A 27423-nucleotide genomic window follows, 5' to 3' on the forward strand; every position below is an offset into this window, starting at 1 on the left:
GTGACGCTATTATAATGAAATGGAGCATTGCATGCAATAAAACTGCGTCGAGAAAAGATTAAACTACTTGCATGCACGCAGCTTCTATCTTATAGAGTCGATTGAATAAAATGTATCGGGAGAAGAATGAAAGGTGTAGCAATGTATTGGAAAGATAACAAAACGTCCGGGTTTGTAAAGAAGACACGTAAATTGTAAACACAGGGAAAGTATATCAACTTCAAAGTGCTTTTAGGGAAAAATATGAGTTTAAAAGTTAAAACTTCCCGGTATAGTCCAGTGGTTTTAAAAAGGTTTAACTATATGGATAAAATTATAGGTATTAATTGATTTGGAGCTAATATGCCACCGTGTGACAAAGTGATTCTTTCTTTGTTTTGGATTTGGGCTTTTATATTGGAAAATATATTTGCAAACGATGGAACATGTACACTGGTTTTGGTAAGTTGTTTTCTTACTTTCGCAAGAAGATATGTTTGTTACATCTAGATTATGTTTTTCAACTCCGTGATAAATCGTGTGCATGGGTAATTAATTGCATATCTTCTATATTTTTAGCAGAAGAAGGCTAAGCTGTGTTTTGATAACATGCTAAACCCTGCTGTTATCAAGTGCTTATATAACATATAATTTCGACATGTAGAGTGGATTTAGACTGTTAAAGCTACATTCTCACAGATTGACCATTTAGACAATATTTTAAACTTTATTTTGTCTCGGAATGAGCCTTTTGTTCGTGTCAGGAGTCGAGTGATATAAGACGGCTGCATGACTGTAGATTAGATCGCAGTTTCATATTCATGGTCGAAAATTGATGTTTTATAGGTAAAAGCGTTACTTATTGTTTTTCGAACAATTGAGATCTGTTCTTTTGTGTGTATACGACTGAAATGAAGGCATTGATGCATTGATGCTAAAAATTAGCTGATTCTGAGACAAAAATGTGAAAAACTGTCAATTATTGAGAGTGCTTTGAATTGTATTTAGGACATATTCAATAAATTAAATTATCTTGTTTGCGATAAGCTTCTGTTGCAAAAATGTTGTTTCCAAATCGTAAAGTAACATGCCAGTTGTAGTGCCTTAAAGCATGAGATAGTTGATACTAAAAAAGTATTTTAAGCACATGCTGGAAATAAGTTATCGTTAGATCTACTGTGTTTGAACACGTCTTGTTAAAATAATTTAGGTGTGGGGATTACCAAATGGCGCGTATAGTATTATACAGTTCAAAATTATGCAAATTAAAGGATCGCTTTATCTATATGCGTTCATTAGATTGCAACGTAAATGTACATTGGAAAGCAAGCCGAAGAATCCTAAATTAATCTTGGTGCAGAACCGAAGGAATAGAAAATTATAGATAATTATGCATACATTAGAAATATGTTGACTTGAAGGTTCTGCTGTCAACACGTCCTTAGCAAATATAGGGTTTCATTAAATTAACTCTTGAATACGAAAAAACTGGCGAGATGATATCCTTGAAAATATATGTTTCTCAGTTACTGTAATGAAACTAGCAACTTGTAAAAAAAATATCAATTTTCATTCATTATTATTGGAATTTATCGGTTACAGTTTTGAGACACTTAAAATAATGTTTAGATAATATTATTATTGCCTGTGAACAGAATTGCAATAAAATAGATTAACGCTTGTCGCGCCTACAGCCTTTCAACGATTTCATTGCAACCATTGCGTTCATTTATTTCATTGCTTTCATTGCTCACATTTCATAGCTTTTAGCACTACTATTGCTTTCTTTGATTTTGATGATTTGATTGCTTACATTCATTTAATTGCTTTCGTTGATTTGATTGCTTTCAACGTTTTCATTTATTTACTTGCTTCCATTGGTTTCATTGTTTGATTGCTTTCATTTATTTTATAGCTATCATTTCTCTCATGTATTTGGTTGCTTTCATTGCTCTCATTGATTTCATTGCCTTAATTGCTTTCATTTATTCATTGCTTTCAATGCTCTTATTGGTTTTATTGCTTTCAATGTTTTCATTTATTTACTTGCTTCCATTGCTCTCATTGCTTTCATTTATTGATTGCTCTCATTTATTTTATTGCTTTCATTTCTCGCATGTATTTAATTGCTTTCATTGCTCTCATTGATTGTATTGCTTTCATTGTTATCGCTTTTTGTGTCTTGGTTTCACTGCTCTTATTGATTTGATTGCTTTCAAAGATTTGATTGCTTTGATTGCTTTCATTTATTTTATTATTTCATTGCTTTCAATTATTTGATTGCTTTCATTGCTCTCGTTGATTTGATTGCTTTTATTGTGTTCATGGATTTGATTGCTTTTATTGCTTCCATTACTTTATTTATTTTATTGTTTTCGTTGATTTCATTACTTTCAATTAAACAATGACTAAGAAGTTATAGAAGTGGCAAGGTAAATACCTTCAGTAAAATCAAACAAGTATGTTTTGTGTTCAGCCTAGAAATATATGACACTGAATATTAGATTATTTCCTTACAATAAAAAAGAGATCTTGTGTGATACAGTAAAGGCCTTTGGTCGATTCAAATCGATGACAAAATATGAATGCTTTAAAATTGAAGAAGATTGATTGATCGAGACACAAAGTATAAAACAAGTAATTTTTTCTGTAATCCTTTATTTTCTAAAAAAATATCTAACATGTTTGTTTGTTTTCAGAATGAAGAAGGGGATTCTAAGCAGATTGAAATGAAGTCCAATAATTTTACAGGTAATATTCGTAATGAATGATTCTTAAATTGATGTTTGTTCACTCTGAAATGAATAGTAATACTTCAGGCAAGCTATTTGCTTGGGACTCTTTTCAACCGACACTGCTATTATATACGCGTATGTTTGCTATGCTTCCAAAGAACCACATTTTCCTAAATATTTATATAAAACTAATTGAAATATATTCTTAACAGATTGAACAGTTTCTTTATCGTCAGATCATTGCACATGTTCCCCATGTCCGTTTTTTTATGACCGGGTTTAAAGCTGAATTCTCACATATTGAACTTTTTGGCAACTTTTTTTTCATTTTTCTGTCTTTGAACAAACTAATTTTTGCGGAAATAGAAACCAGGAAAATAAGACTGCTAACAAAAACTCAGATCGCAGGTTTTCATATTTATGTTGAAAAAATGATGTTTTATGCATTTTTAAAGCGTTTATAACGCTTTTAGCCACTAAACATAAGTGTGAGATCGGAAACATAAACATCAGCGAACTGATAATTTTTTAGAAGTATTATATTTGCATATTTCGCATCGCAAAACTTAATCTAAAGTATGCAAATTAAAAATCCAAAACAAAGAAGGGTGATAAGGCAATACTGCATCTAAACAAAGATCACCCGAAATGCTGTTATATGTTCACAAGTATTGACCATAATAATTCCTAACGACTACAAGACTATTTCATTTTAGAAATAGCATACAGAACACAAAGCAACGAATAAATCATTCTTGAAACACAAGACAATACCACCCATTGAGCTCTGCTTAATTACACTTCGGTCTTAACAGCTTTTCCGACGATCAAAGTGTCTGTTTCCTCAGAGAAGTCTAATGTTTCAGCAAAAATACCAATCGTTTCAAGTAAATCAGGTGCCTACTTCTCCACCTCTTTCTTTTTTCAATATTTCCTATTCTCACATCTTTCTCTCAAATATTCAGATAATTAACATAAACATAGATACATTTATACTTGGATTCTAACAAATTCTAACTTTTAAAACATCTTTTGTTGGTACATAATTTGATTTTAAGGACCGTAACTGATGTTGATATAACTTGTGGCCAAATCCCTTTGCGTGTTTGATGATTAATTATTTGTCTCAAACTCTATATAAAACTGTTTATTTTGTTTTGCCTTTTCATTGTGTTAACATTTATACCATAAAATATTTTTGAATTAAAAATGCAAGGCTAATTAATGACTATCCTATCCCAAGCCTGTAAGTAATCAGCAAAACCAAAAGTCTTTTAGTTGTTAAGAAATATTATGGTGATCAAAATGTTGAAGTTAAAGTAATGTTATTTTTATTATGTCTTCATTCAAAGTAAAATATTGCCTTCCGACGAAGCATTTGATGTCTGGCCTGAAGTAATTCATATTCGTGCAATTGAACGTCTATCATACTAGTTTCTACTGCTTACATGCTGGTAAATTTGAATAGATGTTTGATTATTATTAACTACCAACTAACTGATGATCATGTATGATAATAGTTGTTTACAATTATAATATAATTAACATGGACACACACGATGCGTGTACTGACAAGGAATATACTTCAAGCAGCGTGCTTTTATTTTATTGACAAAAACAATATGGTAAATGTCTTCATCCTATTGTCAACATAATACATATGTATTTTATTACAAAACTAATCGATTTCTACTTAAACGACGCAATCCTTGAGTTTGTTACCACAGGTGTAGTATGTCATGTCATCACTGATCGCGTGATTTACTTAAAATGAAACAGGGTTATCAAATAGCATGCGTTATAATGTTCGTGTTCGGTTACGTACCTTATTTGTTTACCAGGTTATCATATAGCATGCGTTATTATGTTCGTTTTCGGTTACGTGCCTTATTTGTTTACCGGGTTATCAAATTTCATGCGTTATAATGTTCGTGTTCGGTTACCTACCTTATTTGTTTACCGGATTCTCAAAGAGCATGCGTTATAATGTTCGTGTTCGGTTACGTACCTTATTTGTTTACAGGGTTATCAAATAACATGCATTATAATGTTCGTGTTCGGTTACCTACCTTATTTGGTTTATTACAGTATTACTGTCATCATGTTTCTACAAAAAAACAAGTAAGGAAAACAAATAGCAGATGAAAGTAATAAGCAGTTTTGGTAAAATAATGCCAGTAAAACCTACTTTCATGTATTATGCTTAGTCACAGAGTGTTAGACCAAAAACATTAATATAAAAAGCCTTGCGAGGCAAAAAAAAATCATGTAAATATGTCTTTTGAACTAGTGTCAGACCAAATCAACAATCATGTAATATGTCTGGTGTCCTAGTGTCAAACCAAAACATTTTTCAAACCAAACAAACATGCATGCCCTCTGTCCGGTGAACTAGTGTCAGACCAAACAAACATTTGTGTACTATCTCTACTGAACTAGTGTCAGACCAAACAAACATGCCTGTACTATGTCATGTGAACTAGTGTCAGACCAACCAAACATGCGTGTACTATGTCTAGTGAACTATTGTCAGACCAACCAAACATGCGTGTACTCTGTCTAGCGAACTAGTATCAAACCAAACAAACATGCGTGTACTATGTCTGGTGATCTAATGTCAGACCAACCAAACATGCGTGTACTCTGTCTGGTAAACTAGTGTCAGACCAACCAAACATGCGTGTACTCTGTCTAGCGAACTAGTGCCAGACCAAACAAACATGCGTGTACTATGTCTGGTAAACTAGTGTCAAACCAACCAAACATGCGTATTCTGCGACTGGTGAAGTAGTGTCTGACCAACCAATATGCGTTCACTATGTCTGGAGAACTAGTGTCAGACCAACTAAACATGCGTGTACTATATCAGGTGAACTAGAGTGAAACCGACCTAACATGCGTGTACTATGTCTTGAGAACTAGTGTCAGACCAAAGAAACATGCGTGTACCATGTCTGGTGAACTAGTGTCAGACCAACTAAACATGCGTGTACTATGTCAGGTGAACTAGTGTCAGACCAAAGAAACATGCGTGTATTATGTCTGGAGAATTAGTCTCAGACCAATTAAACATGCGTGTACTATGTCAGGTGAACTAGAATGATACCGAATTACATGCGTGTACTATGTCTGGTGAACTAGAGTGATACCGAACTAACATGCGTGTACTATGTCTGGTGAACTAGAGTGATACCGAACTAACATGCGTGTACTATGTCTGGTGAACTAGAGTGATACCGAACTAACATGCGTGTACTATGTCTGGTGAACTAGAGTGATACCGAACTAACATGCGTGTACTATGTCTGGTGAACTAGAGTGATACCGAACTAACATGCGTGTACTATGTCTGGTGAACTAGAGTGATACCGAACTAACATGCGTGTACTATGTCTGGTGAACTAGAGTGATACCGATCTAACATGCGTGTACTATGTCTGGTGAACTAGAGTGATACCGAACTAACATGCGTGTACTATGTCTGGTGAACTAGAGTGATACCGAACTAACATCCGTGTACTATGTTTGGTAAACTAGTGTCAGACCAAAGAAACATGCGTTCACTTTGTCTGGTGAACTAGTGTCAGACCAACTAAACACGCGTGTACTATGTCAGGTGAACTAGTGTCAGACCAAACAATCATGCGTGTAATATGTCTGGTGAACTAGTGTCAGACCAACTAAACATGCGTGTACTATGTCAGGTGAACTAGTGTCAGACCAACTAAACATGCGTGTACTATGTCTGGTGAACTAGATTGATACCGAACTAACATGCGTGTACTATGTCTGGTGAACTTGTGTCAGACCAAACAATCATGCGTGTACTATGCCTGGTGAAGTAGAGTGATACCGAACTAACATCCGTGTACTATGTTTGGTAAACTAGTGTCAGACCAAAGAAACATGCGTTCACTATGTCTGGTGAACTAGTGTCAGACCAACTAAACACGCGTGTACTATGTCAGGTGAACTAGTGTCAGACCAAACAATCATGCGTGTAATATGTCTGGTGAACTAGTGTCAGACCAACTAAACATGCGTGTACTATGTCAGGTGAACTAGTGTCAGACCAACTAAACATGCGTGTACTATGTCTGGTGAACTAGAGTGATACCGAACTAACATGCGTGTACTATGTCTGGTGAACTAGTGTCAGACCAAACAATCATGCGTGTACTATGCCTGGTGAAGTAGAGTGATACCGAACTAACATGCGTGTACTATGACTGGTGAACTAGTGTCAGACCAAAGAAAAATGCGTGTACTATGTCTGGTGAGTTAGTGTCAGACCAAACAAACATGCATGTACTATGTCTGGTGAGCTAGTGTCAGACCAAACGAAAATGCGTGTACTACGTATGATGAACTATTGTCAGACAAAACGAAAATGCGTGTACTACGTATGGTGAACTAGTGTTAGACCAAACAAACATGCGTGTTCTAAGCTAGTTTCAGATCAACAATATGATTGCATTATGTATGGTGTCAGACCAACGAAACACGCGTGAATTTTGCATGGTGAACTGGTGTCAGGCCAAACAAACATGTGTGTACTGTGTCTGGTAAACTGGTGACAGATTTGACAAATTTACGTGTACTGTGTCTGGTTAAAATTTGTGTCATAAATGGATTTTAGGGAATGACAAAGACACCAATAAATTATCGATATAGCGTCTGAATCCATGGATAAACTGCGAGAACATACACTTCTAACCACGCGTGTTTTGCACATTTCGCACATCGCCGCGATATTTACTAACCGCGGAAATAATCTTTATAATCTAATTTTCACTAATCGCCGCGATTGAAGCATAATTCCGACCGCGTGCATTTCTTTTTATTTTTTCCCTCGTTCCACCGCGTCGAATCGATGCGATACGCGGCGTTGCGAAATGATTATTAACGATAATTAAGGTAATTAAGGTAGCTGTCAATTTTCTGAAGGCTTTTTCTTTGTTCCCGTCCTATACATACATACAAACTCGATCCGTAATCTACAAATTCGTACTCAAAACGTAGTTCGATCCCTGAAATTATGCTTTGCAACTTTTTAAATATCGAAAAAAACTGCGAACGTTTTTCAATCGTTTTACCATGTTTTATGTCCTGATTGTGTATTAAGAACTTATACAAGAGCGATGTCTTTACATTTATTTTTAATTAAATTAAAACTAATTTTACAAACACTTAATATCCCATTGGCATAATTATCTAGTTTGGGGGATGAGATTGTTTACCCTCGCATTTGAGTAAAATTCATTCTGCGAGCAGGGTCCAATTAACATGTATAATCTTCTATTTGTACCAACGGTACCTGTTAAAATACCTACATATCGCGGTAAGCCGCATCGCGTGCATGTTTTTGGAAGTCGTACGCGGTTGCAGCAAAAGAACGCGGCGATGACGCGAACCACGGCGTTGTCAACCGTTGATTATATCGCCGCGATTTCCGCGATGACGCAATCTCGCCCGCGGTGGCAACGCGTTGTGTACAAAAAAAGCGTGGTTGGTAGTGTACCATGATTCTGCCCATGCTTGATAAAAATAACATGCATATACTGTTGACACTAACATTATTGACTTGGTATCCTCTGCTTAATCGTACAGTTTCAATAAATTACAAAATAACCTCTTGTTTTTCTTTGATTAAAGAAATCTAAAACCTCATTCCTGATTTAACATCCATGCACACTACCCACTGCATGATATTTTGTTGCATCCACATACTTCCACATTGTCTTTATTATTATATTAACAGGACTCTCAAATAAGGGAACCATTGTATCGTTATCTCGAGAAACATGTGTCAACAACTCCACCATACAACTGACCATCTTACCAGAAGATATCAAAGGTGAGAAATTGACGAACATGGTGGTCTGTAAGCATATTTATACTCGCACTCGGGCATGGCCCATTCGGCGATTGCTCCGATTGTTAGTCATTTTACGTTTTTAGAGCATACTGCACAGACAGAAAGTTACTCTGGTTAAAGCTATCCTTGTTCATTAATGTGCACAGGTGTTTAGCACTGTAACATGAGACCCCCATTTAACGTCCCTCCTGGAAGACGTTTAGTATTTTTTCAGTGGTGCGGCGGGGAATCGAACCTGCGACCCCTGGATTGACAGTCAGGTGTGTTACAACTAGACTACGGAGCCACCACAACACATACACATACATTTCCCCAAGATTCGCCTGTTTATAATTTATTTAAGAAACGAATGGTCAGCCAAAATAGTAGAAAACATATTTGTTTATAATAAATGCCCTCCTGGTATAAAACTATAAATGACAATGCATTCTGGAATCGGGACACTATGACGAATGGAAGGCAATTTTATCGTTCTTCAGAACTGTGAATATAATCGTTTCTCAGAGTCGAAACTGAAGTTTCTCTTTAATTGTTTGTAAATCATCACAACCGGAAATAATAACAGATTTTAACGTCCATATTTTTTTTTAAATCTACAATGCATTAAGAAGATTTATGTATTTTCAAATTTGCACACTGCCTTTATATCCGCAAAGCTTTTTCTTCAATAAGGTTATCTGCTCGCAAGTAAGATATCGAAGTCTGAAGATGGGTATTGCGAGAGAATATAGACTATGTTGTAGCGCTTATATAATTGAACTTCAATACCATTTCTCATCAAGGTGTAGTAAATTTAGACACACTTAAACTACCTATATAAAATATCATGGCCAAATATAGACATGTTAAAACGATGTTAAACAAATGAACAATTAAGATTAAAAAGTATTTAAAAAGCCGTGCATTTAGGAAATCCTTTCCTGGAATATAAGCATTGTTTTTTTTTATATAATGATGTTTTTGTTTGTTTGTTTTTTTTTTATAAAAAAATAAGATAAATGTTTCACAACTTATATTTTTATAAATAATTACATAATGTCTATTTATATTCATTCCACAATTCTCTCTAGTAGTTAATAGTATGTTTTTGCCGTATTAATGTTGTTATTGGCTATTATATGCCAATTTTCCAATAAACTTTGAAACCTTTGATATAAATCGATGAATAACTATGCAATTAGCCTGATATAATTGTAAACCACTAGTAAATATGAAGCAGCTTAATGTCTAAATGGATCATTTAAATTAATACAAACAGGTGTTCATATTGTTACAATCAACCATGGGCTGGCAATTTCAGAAATTCCAAACCAATGCGTACTTTTTGGCAACCGATATTTTATGATAATAGTTTTCTGCAATTCATACAATTTCTGTGTACGAATATAATAAAGAAATCATGAGTGCTGTTTGATGTTTATATGCATACGTATCAAACAATATAATTTAGTTCTGGTGAAATACGTTAGAAAACCTATGAGAGATGTAACCCGAACTGCAATATAGTTCATCTTATTTATTTTATTATATGCATTCCCGTGGTTTATTTAGATTTATCAGCGAAATAAAATAGATATTTCGTTTTATCAAAGATCAATTTGATGTTTTTCACTTTCTTTAATGTTAGCCCGTTCTATCATTCAAATCAAACATCAGCGCGCACAGGGCTGTGACACAATATTAACGGAGTCATTTCCGAAATGAGTTTACGTGCGCGTACATATTGGCGCGTTTTTTAATAAAATGTTATTAAATGTCTTTTGATTTCAGTTTAAGGGATAAAATAAAAAAGGTTTTTTTTCAGTGTAAGATAGCAATATATTTTACCTCGAGAATACCAAAAGTAAACAAAAGTAAAAAAGTACACTAAAACATACTGTTATCCCCTATATGATGTGCAGACCAGACCAAGTTTAAAAGCAACTGTCACTTAGAAGAATGAAAAAGGTCTAATGTATTGATAAGCTAAAAGTGGAGAGACGGTGCTATTCGTTCCCGTACAGTACATTCTCACACACCAAAGTGATGATGTTATACGAACCATATGGTCAGTAATTGAATCAAAGGTTAGATTTTTCATTATCATCTGTTGAATGAGAATGGCGAAATAATGAATATAATTATATACTGCTTCTTATTAAGTCCAAATCACTTTACAAGCTATTCTTGATCAGATACATACGTTGCACATTGTTTCCGTAAATTAAGATGAACGATTTATGGTTTCTTCCGAATGCCGGTGACAGTATGAAGGAGATCATGAACGGGAAATAAAGTAAGCCCGCTGTAGTAATTAACTTTTTTTTAAACCACAAAACCAATTATCAGGGTAGATTGCATGTAAATATAACTGACACTTATTTTCTTTAAAAACCAAGGAAACACACTACACTATGTGGGCCTGACTGATGCCATTTTTAAGTATGGAAGCCAGTAGGACAACCATTGTCACTAACGAAGCAAGCTGAACATTGATTCAAAATAACAATTACATATGTATAGGCATGTTAAGTTGACGTTAACCAGTGACCGGGTTGACGTACAATCTAAGATGAGAAAACGTTGTCCCGCCTGAAGTGGAATAGTTCGATTAAAGAGTTATAATGACAATTCAACCAGGTGGCTGAAATACATTTCCTAGTCTGTGATTCTACTTAAGTGTGTTCGTGAAACTGCCTCCTCGTTCTCTTCAAGATAATTGTTCCAATATCTAAAAGTACAGGTTAGGGATGTCAAGCTTTTTGTTTCGATATAACAAGGTAATTATTGCTGCAACCGGGAGATTTGTTTTACTCTTGACTAGTTGAATTTTGCGGATTACGATTCCGCGCACCGCCAACGTATTTTGCGGCACGTAGCTACTTCAGACTCATTATAGGCATGAACTACTGGCCACATAAAACAACGCGTAATGTAATGACTAAGAGGAGGATTGTGAATAATCTACATAAGGAATTTGCCAAATCATACAAACTTATATATACCTTCAATACCTGGCATACTGACATTTTTTTCTCTTCATTAATATGTATATATGAAGCCCATATAAACGCGTTGTTAATGCTATTTTATCATTATGTACCGTATGTGCCCTGATTGTTGGAGACGATACAATAACACATTAGTGTGTAACAGTTATGGCCCGAAACTTTATCTTTCTAAACAATATCGATAATGAAAACAATACAACTTCAAAGTTGCATGTGCATACAAGTTTTAAATAATCGTAAATATCAGTAAGGAAAATAAATACTTCTTTTACGATATGCCTATCAATTTCTTTTACCATATCAAGCAGTGGAGAAACAGCACGCCGTATTGATAAATCTGTATTGCGCTACTGTTATTTTCGAAACCCGCATGAGCTTAGTAGCATGTGTTGAGTGCTATCTTTTATAGAATGACTTGTATTCAAGTTTTTTACAATATAAAATTACTATTCAGATACATATTTTTTTTCAAAAACGTACTTTTTTCCTATAGAAGTTATTTCGGATGTATCTTATTGATAATTTGTGTCTATATTCAAGAACAAACACTATATAATGAAAGGTATTAATATATGACGTAATTTCTGACATGGAAATTCCGTAAACTGTCGTTTAAAAGTGCAGTTTCGTTGGTTTAAACTAAACGCGGTTCGTTTATACATGGAAATAGTCAAAGAAGACATATGATAAAAATAATATTACAGTACGACGCTTTTCTAACGACCTGTATCACGTCTGTATCAGGTCTTGATTGGTGTATTAACAAGCATACGTCTCGACCGGTACGATGTCTCGACGAATACGCTTTTACACACAGAACTCGACATGATACAGGACGTCAGAAAAGCGTACTTTCATAACTGTTACCTTCCCTCAATCTCATTGAAAAACTGCGAAAAAGAAAAACAAAACCTAATAAGCATGTTTTAGCTGTTAGCAGCCTAGATTAACGGCAAATGCTGTACGTAAACATATCGACGAAAAAGGCACGAACTGTCGATGCCAAAAGCAAGGGAGAAACAGGAGTAATCCTGAAATTATGTATTAGTTACCAGAGTGATACATTCTGTCATACGAAGTCCCAATGATGTCTTCATGTTTCTGGGGTAAAATGATAACCATTACAAAAGGCTCAACTGAAAGTTTTCTGTCTACATTTGTTCTTTAAATTGTCAGTGGCATATTGACCACGTGCAAAAAATGACTTTACAACTGCATTTTGACTATCATGAACAAACTGTGACTATATGTGTCCACGTTCTTATTTGACATTTCACCAAGAACAAAATGTGACTAGATGTGTTTACATTTTTATATGACATTTGACCAAGAACATAATATGACTTTATGTGTTCACGGTTTACTATGACATTTGACCAAGAACAAAATGTGACTATATATGTTCATGTTTTACAATGACATTTGACCAAGAACAAAATGTGACTTTACTATTGCATATTGACCATGAAGAAAATGAGACTATATCTGTTCACGTTTTACTATGGCATTTGACCAAGAACAGAATGTGACTATATGTGTTCACATTTTACAATGACATTTAACCAAGAACAAAATGTGACTATATGTGTTTACGGTTTACTATGACATTTGACCAAGAACAAAATGTGACTATATTTGTTCACGTTTTACCATGGCACTTTAACCCAAAACGAAATGAGACTATATGTAACAACGTTATTCTATGACATATTGACCATGAGCAAAATGCGACTACACTATGGCATATTGACCATGAAGAAAATGTGACTATATGTGTTCACATTTGATATGGCATATTGACCATAAACAGAATGCGACTATATGTGCTTTACAAAACAAATTGATCAGTTGTATATGGAGTCATTTTCTTCTTTGATTTCCATGAATGTGTTGTAGCTGAAACCAATTTTTGGTACGCGGTATTCATGGGCTTTTAAATGAGTAATCGTACTCAAGTAAGTGATACGTGGTACGCAGAAAACAAATTTGTATCAATAAATGGTACAGAAACTCGCAAATAGATATATATTATTTGTAATGGTAGAAATAAGGACTTATTCAGTACGCAAGAGGATGGGGCGTGGTTGTGGGGGTTACATGCTCAGTAAAGGACGATACTTTAGGAGATATATCGCCGTACTTATTTGCACGCAAACACATTGAGACGAAACCCAAAATTTATGTATAAAGATATTTTGATAGAACTAGTTATAGGTGTAAATGCTTGATGTTTTGCGATATTACGACCAATTCTCAATATCTCATATCATTTTAAAACAGCACTGCCTGAGTATTGGATAGCAGATTGTTATCTAGGTAATCCAAATGGCAAAATGTTTTCCAAACACTAAAGTAAAAATCGCAAGGCAGAATTATCATAGGTCCTGACGTGCAAGTGTCTTATTTTCTGGAAAATAGACTTCCGTCAACTTGTGTAAGCGAGGAAACTGTAATCTGTCTCTGTCATAGCAATTCATGGCATTTGAAGTTGATTGAAGGTAATTAATGCCAGTCCACATTAAGAATAACGACAAATGGGCCAAGTAATTTTGTTGCCATTGTACAATAGAACTAGACAGGCTGATTCAAGCTACTAAAGTCATTGATCATTCTATTAAAGGACATTTTATGCACCTAACATTTAATGTTGATTGTGATTTAAAATATCAGTCTAGCGGAATGATTTCACTTTCAAACTATTACTAATGATAGTAAACAAACATAGACAATCAATTCGTTTCGAAGAGTAAGTGTTTGGCACTTCATAGAGCGTAATTTCAATCAACGATTCAATTGACCGGATGATGTGAAACCGATGGAAATTGTATATTTATGGGTCCATTGCGGGTGTATGAGCCTTCACCTTAGAAATAAGTTTGATGTTGATGTGTAAAGGAATTGACGGTTGCAGGCGGCTTTTGTTGTGTGCAATCGATATGTAGCCCTTGATTTGTTTTGGCGTAGAAAAGGCCTTGATATTTCAAAACTACAAACCTTCAATTATAAGTTGAATTGCAAAAATTAAAAACAACGTCAAATTATGATATGTCTGTGTACCATGAAGAAATCGAAGTCAACGCGGTTGTGGCAACAATGATTAGAAAATGTACAAACCATGGCTAAGATTCATGAACGTCTTGATTCTTAATTTAAGTCTCAAGGCTCAGGAAAGCTTTGATTTTGTGGTAAAACAAATGACTCTAGGAGAATTATAAGGATAATTTGTATTATAAACTAATTTCCTGTTCTAAGTCTTATTCACTTTTTCCAGTTTCAATAGGGTGTTTAATACTGAGTCACAATCTCAGAAACAAGATGGTCGTGTATATAGAGAATACTAGGTTAGTGCCGTGGATGGAGGAAGTTTATATGGGAAGGCGGAGGAATTTATCGGGTGAACTCTCTCCATCCATGGCCCTAACCTAGTATTCTATTTATCATGTAACTTTGTTTCTTTAAACACTATAAATAACTATAAATAACCTTAAAATTATTAAGTTTCTTAAAAAATAAGGGGGTAAACTGTTTTTTTCCTGATGACGTCATCACACTCGGTATCCATGTTTAAATCGTTCCCGAAATAGTTCTCATAACTGTTCTTTTTTTTAATACGCCTGCAGTCAAAGTCATTGCATTTTAATACGTCAATATCAAATAAAAACATAATAAAGATTTTAAAAGTGCATAAACATGAATCGGTCACCATTATCTGATGATGTAACAATTATTTCGCAAGTCACAGTGTACAGTACACAGGTCATGGTTCAAGATCGCGAGTGTTTACAAACAATAGTCACATGTTAAATGGATTTCATTCGTGTTGATAGTGTTAAATGTCCAGAACTGCACCGGCAAAGAAATAATTAATTTCTGTTGTAAGTGATTTTTTCATTCACCACAGAAATGGAATTTACTATCGTTGAATGCTGCACAGTTTCCAGAATTTGCGGAGGGGTAAGATGTTCACATCAGATGTTGATTTTCTCGTCGATTGTTTAACCAGAGTCAATATTATGCAGAGTGATGGGACTTTATGGGCGAGTGATTGTTGAGGTCGGCTGTTGGCGGACTCTTGATATGATACTGAAACATAATTTGAGCTTTTCATATGACATTTTAGAATAGAAAAGAAGTCCGTTTTCACGGTTATACGACCAAAAGCCTGTAGATAAACATCACGTAATATATTATCCTTATAAACTAGAATTTACAAGTCACCTTGTTATTGGACCGATGTGTATGAAAGTGACAGGATAAATAGTCTTAGGTTCTCAGGCACATTTTACATTCAAGATGGTCATACAAATGGTCTAAGATAATGGCTCTCATTCTCAAACTCGCGATGGTCCAAAATTATCAAGTCAAATTCGACTTTGAATATCATTTCATTGTTTTCACTTTCTGCTGCAACTAGCCTCTGTGCTACATACTTTCCAGTTTCACAACCGTCTCGTGTACTATGCATCTTTGCAGGTATGAAACCAGACAGGAGCAAGCACCAGCTACATATATGTCTTTTCTTCAGTTCCATGCACTCCCTCTTATGTTTATCTGCATTAGTTTTCAGCACTAAACTCTTCCTACGAGATTCCCTATGCGTTGACGCTGAATATTGCCTACAAACAAGCGTTTGTCTGCAAATTCAATCCTCTTCATGCATGTTTTGTTTTACGATCTTTAATGTTGAATATCTATGTTTGCAGCGCTGACTTTCCCAGAAAGGACCCAGGCTAAGTTGACGCTGTATATTCGCTACACACTAGCGTTTCTCCGCAACTCCAGCCGCCTACAGACACTCCAGCGGTCCGTGATGCTGACCCGGTCAAGAAAGTTTAAACAACTGGTTGGTGGTGTTTTGACTCACTTTTTATGTGAGCGTAATGCCATATTTAACTAACGAACACTCTTTGAGATCAAAACTTTATCCTAACGAATTTTTAGGGATAACTATCATACTATATTGTTATATGACACGGTTTATAAAACATAGTAGTAAACAGAAAACTCCAACAAACGGTTTTCTTAAAAATATACGTCATGGCAATGGGAAGTAAACCAAACTACAATTTCAACATCATATTCAAACAATAAAATGTCAATCGATGTAGATTTTAATACATAAACACGTATACGACTATAACTTATTTCCCTACAAATGCTGGTTGCCAATCTTAGAACTCTTCTCTGGCATCCCAGAAAGGAAGCAGTTATGGTTTCTGCCAAGGAAACGGACACGAGATTGATTCAATATATATTTATATTGCCTTTATAATCGAGCTTAAATTGAGTATTTGTTTTCTTCAAGGAAACTTCAGGGACTTGAACAGTTGAATCACACAAGATTGCTATCTGAACCGATCTAAACAAATACATAAGAAAACAGACTGTGCGAACATTAAAACATCAATGAAATAGAGTATTTGTATAACAGAATTTTACAATATGATATACACTCGTATTAATGACACGTTGACAGATTGTTTTTAATAAAGTGTACATCTATGTAGGTTTGAATATCCTCAACTGGTTTACGAGGACTTTAAAATTGTTTCTTATTTCCCTAGACTTGTTGGCTGCCAATCTCAGTCCCCGATCATCTTCATACCATCAATGTCACGGTTGCCGGGGACGAATATAACACAATTGCCACTTCAACGTTGGATGTTGTGGACCAAGGTTCCTTTGCTGTTATTATGTTTGAATTTGAACATTCGAGTGAATGGGAATGGTAATTCCTGGGTTTCAGAAAGAGTTGTACTGAAACCACTTTTTCCAAGGCAATAAAACATGGAAACTACAGACACAATATTGCGGTTTAGAATTGAAGCATGATCAAGTTCAAACGCACACCTAGTTTTCATTTATTTAACTTAGAAAATGTACGATGGCGGACTACAAGCTTACAACATTTTAAACTAAGACTAGCTTAAAAGAGTAAATACAGGATACAAGTCTTTGTGGTTATCTCTTTTAGTCAAATTTAGCATTAAACCACGTGCCTCAATACTGGGTTATTCTAAAGTGTGTGTGTATTGGGGGTGTCCTTCTACATTCCATTGTAACATAGCCAGTGCGTCCAATAATCAATAAGCAATGTTATTTACCTCAAATAAAACGTTTTTACATAAAAAGGAATTTCATTCCATCAGAAAGGTACAGTAAGGATGACACATGTTTATTGGATGTATTGGAGTGCTGGCAACTTGTAGATCTGTTATATTTTAATGCATAACTTGTCGGAAATAAGGCATACACACTTGAATATCTTATCAGTTTCAATTGTGTGTAATGATTTCAGCCATCAATTGTAAAGAGGGGTGCAAGTCTGATGACATTATGTTCAACACATCCTACCTGTGCTTGAAAAATGGAACATTCAATCACAAGCCGTCGGCACGAGTATTACGCGTTTCATTCGAACCATTAGGCAAAGGTCAAAAGGTCAAAGGTCAAACTACACTTAAACACTGGTCGGTTGTAAGTATCTTAAAATAGGTTACGATGATAGTTTTTTTGTATGTACGTGAAATGGTGTCTCGTCAAGAGCTGGTATTAAATATTGGTCTTGGTTGGATCTAAGAAAGATGTAGCTTATCGGATTACTTGTTATTATTAACTGACCAAAATTGTGAATGCATTTAATCATGTACGACCCTAAGATTAACTAAAGGTGCATATTGAATACCACCCCAGACCTATTTTTGTTCGTAAAGTTGTCACAAAACAAACATCGTTAAAACAGTCTAATGATATAGTCAATATTGTCTTATCAATAAATGGAAGCATGTTGTCTTATCGCGAAATGAAAGCATGTTGTCTTATCGCTAAATGAAGCATGCCAGTCTGGCCAAGTAAAGAAAACACAAACAGCTACCTTATTTCGATTCTTTGTCAGAAGTATCAGTTAATCTATAGGTATTTAAATACTCATTGTGTCTATAATATCGAGCTGTTTTAAAACGCATAGCATAGTCTGTTTTTAAGTCAAGCATGGACGGATCCAGGATATGACGTTAGAGGGAGCGTAACTAAGAGGCGAAACCTTTTGATTTGCGCCCCTCCCTCAGAACCGAAATTTATTTGGTTTAAAAAATTTGGCAGCCGGGTTTGGGGTTACTCCCCCAAGAAATATTTAACATTTTCTTGTCCGAAATAAAGCATTTTGGCCGTATTTTATTACTCATTTTCTCCCAGTTTGAAATAAAAATCTTGGACGATTTTAGGTTGGGTAGGGAAGCGCCGGTCGCGCTACCACCGTCCCTTGACCCGTTAGTGTTAAGAGTATATAAATACATATTATTTAACGGAAACTTGCTCAATTCTATTGCACTATTTTATTCCATTCCTTTTTCAGACCAATTCAAGCATATCATTTCAATGTAACGACAAATGTAATGGTATTGGAAGGCTTGAGGTATGTCAGTGTACATAATTCGTTAGAAATATGTTAAGTTATAGTGCTATCACTTCAAAATTTGAGATAAGTAAATAAATTGAAAGCTTGAAAATTTATCGCAAATTGCAACTTGCAAAATAAGTTCAAACTTGGAGTGCCCAATCATTTAATTAAATGTGATATTGTAAATGATTGTAGTCCTTGTTTTTGTCTAGATTATCGTGGAAGGCAAACTCCTTATCCTTGCATCTGCATGTTCAGAATAGCGGATAAAACTAAATTGTTTTATGAATCTGTTATTCAATTTTAGGTCTCGTATCGACAACTAAATGCAGACCTCTACTGCTATGTGCACAGTGACATCAGAATAGTTTGTGATCACGTGACGTCAAAATCCGATCGATATGGTAAGTTCATGAACAATAAACTAGAACTATACTTTGTGTTATGTTTTCGTTTATTTGTGTCGTTGCTTTTCCTATTGCTTGAAAGCAGGTTTATGCACAGTTTCTTTGCCAACCAAAAAAGGAAATGAAAGCGGTTCAATTAGAGCTGTTGTAATTGTCGTTTAACACAAAGTAAATAAAGACCTTCTTGTTGAATGTTGAATTGAATCCTTTGTCATCCCAAAATGACAGATTTTGTTCCTAACTAGAGGGATTTCACTTGACTTAAATTAACAAAACCGTAGATATGAGGTTCCTTGCATACCGGGCATGTTATTCTGCCTAACGCCTTCACTGTTAAAATACTGGCAAACATTCGATAAATTTCGCAGATACCATCGCAAATTCCAAGATCATAACATAGTAATTCCTATAATGTATGCAAATTGTACCATATGTTATCATCTTTACTGCATATGTTCGTATATGATCCAAACGCCTTAAAAACGAGGTTTATAAAATGATGTTGGTTTCTTTTAAAGTAACCACACATGTCCCTGTTTTGTTTTAATGCATGACTGAAATTCAATGAAGCATGACTACACTCAGCCTAAGCAACCGTGTTTTTTATCATTTGGAACTCCTCGGCCACTTTTACATCGAAAACAACCTCGAATGTATATGGACGGTTTACAATAGAAGAGATCTTATTATTTAACTACGCTGAAAGTAGGTCGCGTAATAATTTCAATTTAGCAGTTCAACTTTATGGCTTTACTCTTAATTATCTAAGCAATAATGCACTTCACTGACAATAAATTTAAACTTTGTTATACAAAATACATGTTGAAACAATACAATTAAGTAATGATAAACGAACTACTTCTACTCGTGTACGGGCACACATCCGAGGTTGTTTTCGATGGAAAATAGCCGGGGTGTTACAAATCGGTTTTTTAGGTTTTTTATCCGTGTTCACCTTGAAACGTGTATATCATTTTGCGTTTAACAAGTTGATTGCGTTATTTGCATGTGATGCAACATCCCTATCCAGTATTAATATAATATTAGAAATGGTTCCAATTCAGCAAGCATACACATACGTATTATTATAACACTAGAAATTGTCAGTCGAATGTTTTACATGAATGTTCTACCGTTGCAGACGATACCGAATCCTTTGGGACGTTTGTGGTATTTGGTCTTATCGTGATGACTTGTTTTACAGCCATCCTCGCACTCATCATATTTGGTTAGTTATTGTTTTTTGATAGTTGTGTTAAGTCCAAATCTCCCTTTAAAGCTCTCTCTCTCTCACAGATTGACTGTTTTGACTTTTGTTTTATTTTTTTATCTCAAAACCAGCTGATTTGGGCATCAATACCTTCAATTCAGTATATTATGATAACTCACTACAGAACAGATCTCAATTGATTGAAAACTGAAAATCATTCTTCAAAAAGGGCTAGGAACGCTTTTAGAAATAAAACATCAATTTTCGAAGGTAATTTTGAACAACTGCGATCGGAATGAGATGTCCCCTGATTGTTTTGATTTGTTTCAATTGATCACATAAAACCCCTGAATGCGGTGACAGAGACAGTTGTCACTCATATCAGTTTGCCGTATATTTTTTTGCAATGCAGTGCACTGTGACGTGCACTATTTTTCATTCATTTCAAATTGTCATAAATATGGTCGGAAGACGGTGTACTCTGAACTAGTGTCGTTCAGTTTAAATTGTCATAAAAATGGTCGGAAGACGGTGTACTCTGAACTAGTGTCGATTAGTTTAAATTGTCATATATATGGTCGGAACACGGTGTACTCTGAACTAGTGTCGTTCATTTTAAATTGTCGTATATATGGTCGGAAGACGGTGTACTCTGAACTATTGTCGTTCAGTTTAAATTGTCGTATATATGGTCGGAAGACGGTGTACTCTGAACTATTGTCGTTCAGTTTAAATTGTCACATATATGGTCGGAAGGAGGTGCACCGTGAAAAAAAGTCCTATCATTGTTCGGAATGCAGTGTATAATAAAATATTGCCATTTTATTCTATTGGTCATAAATACTTTCTCAATGCAGTGTACCCTAACATATTGTCATTCATTTTTATTAGTCAAATAAACTTTCGGAACGCAGTGTATACTTAATTGTTGTCGCTAATTTCAATATTTTATATATACTTTCGCAATGCAGTATGCCATAATATATTGTCATTAATTTGAATTTTTCTATATACTTTCGGAATTGAGAGTACCCATACTTGCTCTTTCATTGCAGTCGTGCAGAAACTAATGGGACTTCATCGTGCGTATAAAAATAGAAGAGGTGAGGCCCTTAAGGTTTATTAGTCAACTAACCTTTTTAATGTGCTATCATTTTTAAGCCATATATAAGTCATGAGAACAAACGATATGTTTTTGCTAAAGGCGCAAAATAAATGAAAAAAAATATTTTAATGCATTATCACTTTGAACTCATTTGACTTAAATGATCAAAAGAAAATATGATTATGATTTGTGTAAAAATTATTGGCACGTAGCTGATAATTTAAAAAAAAACAAATTTTATAAAGGCTAATATTTTTTAATCTATACATAAATCATATGCGTTTTTGTTTTGGCTTTGCTCATAAAAATCAAAATGAGTTAAACGTGATAATGCATTAAATTGAATTAAATTATTTATGCATCAGCTTATGAAATAATTGTCTGCCTTTTACATCCCTATGTAGGCTTATGGCCAGATTAAATTTATCAAATCGGTGCTAAAGTGCTAAATGTTTTGCTAAAAAAAGAGGGATAAACATTAACTATGTTGTCTTTTGATAGACATTGGGCAGATTATTTAGAACATTGTTAAAGTTAACAACTTTGATAACTTAATCGTTGTTAACTTTCAAATCTGTAATACTTATACTGTGTCACTGTTACACATGTAATCTGCTGTACTGTTTACAAATATTAAGACAACTGAATCAGCTATGCGTGCCTTACTTAAACATATCATCATATCATAAAATATGTAAAATATGTTAAACATGACAAACATTCCATTAACAACGTTGTTAACTTTGACAAAGTTCTAAACATTCGGCTCAGAGATAAACATATTTCAAAGCACTCATGTAGTGTAGATACGAAATAGCCCTTATAAATGTTACACTATTTTACAGAAAGCACCCCCAAAGAACGTCGCCGCCGATCCAGTCTTCTAGGCCACTTGAAAACAGGTAGGTCTTTGTTTAATCCTAAAATACAGGGCTGGTATTCAATATAGGTATTTTTGGGGTATTAAGACTGATGTAGCTAATCAGATTACTTGTTATTAATAACTGACCGATAGAGTGAATGAAATCAATAATGAACGCCCTTAAGATTAACTTAAGTTTTGAATATTTAATACCACCACTTGCAAACGAATCAGAATGCAGTCAGTTGTTTATAAACTAGTTATAACTCAACGTACAACGCAATGATAACTATAATGGATTCATGCATGCAGAGAAGAAGTGGTTTAAAAACTTGAAAGCTTTTGAAAAATCTGCACTACTGTACTGTATGCGTCGGCATATTTATATCACACGTTTATTCTGCAGTATATGTTGTATTTCATTTGATGTGGAAACAAAAATAAGACAAAACAACAGCTTGACAAAACCAAGAATAACATGTGAAGCAAAGGGACAAATATTTCGGTGATATTCTTCTAGTCTGTGGCTGTACTAAACTCTTTATGCTTTCAGCGGTCCGGAGCCAATATCAATTAAAAAACTTATGTACCTAGTTAAGTACTATCGTGTGAATCGACAGCCCAGTATAATACGTGATTGTGTCATGTTTGCTGAAAGCCAAATTTTCGGCTTTGGTAATAAATATTTTGTTTCAATAAGTCTCTTGAACATTGTTACCTTAACTGACCGTGCTCTGAACAAGTGTGTGCATTCACCGATTCACCGCAATAAATTCAATTCTTACGTATTTTGTTTTCAGATGAGATTATCCGAAACTCCATCCTTAATATGCATAAGATTGTCTCTGAGCCCGAGGCCCAGCCACTGCGAGCCCATGGTAACGGAACTTCCAGTGAACGCGAGACAAGCTTCTTGAGGAATTCCTCACACAAGAGTTCACACAACAGGATAGCAAGGTAGTATGCGCGTGTGCTAGTTTTATATATGGCTTACTTAGTTAACCCCTTCTCATTGTTTTGTAATATAAAACACGTTTTCATCGTTCTACTATTCCGAAAATGTGCGATGGGTAGGATGCTCAACGACATGTGAAATTATGGTCGAACCCCGTTGGCTCTAACTCCCGGGGACCGGCGGCAACACCTCGAGCCTCAGGAAATTCGAGCCAAGTAGGAATGCTTACAATCAGTATTAAAACGAATTGATGCTTTACATCCAGTTCGAGCCAACCTATTACAGCGCCTAATATATTTAACTTGTTTTTGCATGAAGATAAATATAGTGTTTTACTCTTTTCAGTTTCTGTATAAAATGTGACTCTTAAGAAGAATGACTTGTCATGTAAATGTTTTGTTTTGTTGGACGTATCTATTTGTTCTAGATTTGATAAGCCCCAAATCAGACTTTTGTTTTTAATTTGAGTACATGTTCATGTATTCTTAATTGGAATCTAGATTTGTTGAGATAAAGTATTTCTAGTTTATAAGGGTAAATTAAATGTTTATTTACTTATAAGTTATATATATATACATAATAATATACATTTATAAATATTATACTTAAACTCAGGCAATGTTTCAACGACTTATGTTAAGCAATACAGACACTTAAAACTGAATATCTGTTTTCTCGTACTATCCAACTTCTAAATATATTTTATCTTTATACTCATTAACTTCTTCCAGTTGCTCCTCCTGGGCGTCAAGTATTTTATCACAAACAAACTCAGGCTTGCCTTCGAAGACATCCAGTGGTAAAAAGCTTCAACGAAGCGTTACACAGGCTATGCTGGAAGATCTGGACGAAAGCAAGTGTTCAATTATATTTCTAACTCTACCCTTCGACCAGTACACCCGAGACGTAACCGAACTTCTGCGGAACGTTTTGTCTATTGAGGGTGGAATTCCAAGCCAGTGCTGCTTCGACCCAGATGTTTTGAGCGATTATCAGACCAATAGATTCGCTTTTCTCGAAGAGATAACTGGAAATACAAACAAAATTCTGGTATTTGTGTTTCTTACTACATTGAGTTATGGAACCAAAGAAGAAAAGCTGATACATGACTTGCTAAACCATTGTCTCCTAAAACAGAGAATCATTCCTCAATGCAAGGTTGTCTTTCTCCACCTAACGGATGACGACAGTAGGCTAGAAACAAGATACCATGGCCAGCATATTCATCTGAAGCATGATAATGCTTACAAGAAATTTCTCTCTGTGATCTTGAGAGAATGTGGCATCAATGTAGATGAAAGGAATGTGGACAGTGAATTGCATAAAAGAATGCTGTCATGCAGTGCCACAAAGCATTTATATCAGTTGTTATCCTATAATGGCGATAAGGCAGCATGAGTATTGTGGAATATCGTTTCTTACCTTGCTACACGTGTATTATGTATGTCTTTCAATGTGTTTTAATGTCTTTCAATATTGCTTTGATTATTTTATGTATGCTTAGTTTTAACATGAGCATTCCTTTCCTGCGATAGCATTAGTGTTTGCATTTAACACTGGCAAATCACAAAATATTCACTGATGTGTTCATTTTAATTCAAGAATAATAAAAAGTCAGGTCTAAAAACTGATCACCGCATGGTTATGTGGCTTCACTCAATTATCAAGTTTATTATGCCCCACTTCGAAGGAGAGGGGAATTATTACTTTGCAAATGTCGGTCGGTCGGTCTGTCGGTCCGTTCGTCGATATTACTGGACCTATGGTCATCAAACTTGACATGAAGGTTGCGTCTTACCAGTTGATGACACCTATGGATTTTAGGGTTATCGTTTTAAAAGTCAAGGTCACATTGACCTAGAACCAAAAAAAACTCACAGTGTGATAACTCGACAATGACTGCACCCATGGCCCTCAAACTTGACATAGGTTGGGGGTGACCAGTAGATGACCCCTATTTTGAGGTCATAAAGTCAAAGGTCAAGGTCACAGTTACATTAAACGCGAAAGCTTGTCTGAATGATATAACTAGACAATGGGTAGATTTTTGGTGAATACCAGACGGAGAAACTTCGGACGCATTTGTATCGAGTTACAAGGTATATATAAGTTACCATCAGATATCAAGTGTTGGTAATCCTTGAAGACAGGGTGTGTTTTTTAGATGTAGTGGTTATAAACTAACATATATTGCCAAAATGTTACAAGAACTTCACTATTGTCATATCACTAATATTTGTTTATAACTAAATATATATTTTGGTCATTAAAATTATACGTTATATTTACTTACTCCCTGCTGCTAAGCGGATACATGTTTATCTGCAAATATCAGTCATCATCTGACAGAACATGATCAAACACTGTACCTACTATCCTCACACTTTGAATGGATATAAGCTTAAAACTACTTCAAAGACATGCAATGTCAATAACAACTCGGCTGTCATTTCGATCCATGCTTAATTCATTCAATTTTCCAAATATTTCTGACAACATGGCGCCCAGGGAGGCATAATGTTTGACAAACATCTCTTGATTATATCATAGTTATGATGCAATATAAATACTACTTTCCAAGGCATTTTAATTTTATTACAGATATAATGCAATGCATATATTAGAGATATTATCTCGTTATTTCTAAAGTCAAAAATAAGATATAAAATTCAGTCATGAATTGAATTAACGTTGTTTCGTTAGTATTTTAGCTTACCTGAGCACGAAGTTTTCAAGGTGCCCATTTAGGTTCGGTCCTTGTCCGGCATCCATGCGTTCTTCAACTAAGTCACTTCTAAAGTAATTACTGTTCTTTTCATAAACTTATATATAATTATCTATATTTCTTATGTTCGTAGTGTGACATTGTTTTACCCAATATTGAATTTTATAATCAGACTTTTTTCTATCGAATTACGCTATTGTTCATCTCCCAATCTTTTGCGAAATTGAAATGATACTGTGTAACGATCAGTTATTCAGGGAAACTTTTGTATTTAAAATCAACATTTTAATAAACAAACAATATAAGGCTTCAATTTTAGACTTTGTTAAATTGTAAAATTTACATTTAAATCACATCGTCTATCCTATCTTATCGTGCAACGTGGAAAATATGCACAAAATTATTCAGCTTTTTGAACTGGTCTCTACTTTTTGCCACAACTTTGACCATATCAAATATAGCTGGCGGGCGTGGCCTACTACATGTCAACTCGGCGTAGTACCCAACATATGTTACAAGTAGTTTTCTCCTTCATATATTTCATGTGAGCGATTCACTGCCATCGTTGTCCTCTTGTTTTTTTAATGGGGTTTAATGGCAAAACTACACGTCGAGTATTTTACAGATGTTATCGCTGTAAAATGCTTTTAAGATAGTTTATTAAGAGCACTGTTTCAACGCTCTTAATTTTTAAGAATCCAATTTAAATGCTAGGCTGGTATGCCTTTATGCAGGTTCAGTTTCAAACCTTTTGTCATTCATGGCCATTTTTTCGCACCTTTTATTGTGATGGCCAAACGCCATTTTAAATATCTAAAAATAATAACATAAATAGACAAATAATAACCGGAAGGCAGAAAAGTAACACTAAATCGGTTAAATATGGAAATTAACTAGTTTTTGACGAATTGTCATTCCGGAATAGAGCTTTATAAATGTTTTGTTAATACATGTTTCTTTTTTTACGTACCTGTGGTCACTGCGTAAATTTATACAAATAACATCTCCACGGAAATTGTTTTATAAATCTGCCATTTAAACCTCCCAGTTTTGTATTATGACAAAATCCCAAGGTTTCAAAATGAGGACGATTTTTTTACGGAAGTAGCGGTGCTGGTTAACGAGCCTGGCTCTCAGAGCGTGCATGGTACGAGATCTGTCTCATCTTATATTGTCTT

The 27423-nt window shown here is 34.8% G+C and overlaps 1 protein-coding gene across 1 annotated transcript; it reads left to right on the forward strand.

Moving 5' to 3' along the window:
• LOC128241594 (uncharacterized) lies at positions 1-26385 on the forward strand. Its single transcript, XM_052958598.1, has 13 exons — positions 1-441; positions 2679-2730; positions 8476-8571; positions 16286-16425; positions 17147-17258; positions 17881-18059; positions 18937-18996; positions 19289-19385; positions 20530-20616; positions 21654-21701; positions 22549-22605; positions 23366-23522; positions 24252-26385. The coding sequence occupies exons 1-13, from the start codon at positions 343-345 to the stop codon at positions 24916-24918; spliced, it is 1851 nt and encodes a 616-aa protein (XP_052814558.1). The 5' UTR covers positions 1-342; the 3' UTR covers positions 24919-26385.
• Positions 26386-27423: the final 1038 nt, after the last annotated feature.

This window comes from Mya arenaria, chromosome 7 (assembly GCF_026914265.1).
Source record: "Mya arenaria isolate MELC-2E11 chromosome 7, ASM2691426v1".
In the NCBI taxonomy this organism is placed as follows: Eukaryota; Metazoa; Mollusca; class Bivalvia; order Myida; family Myidae; genus Mya; species Mya arenaria.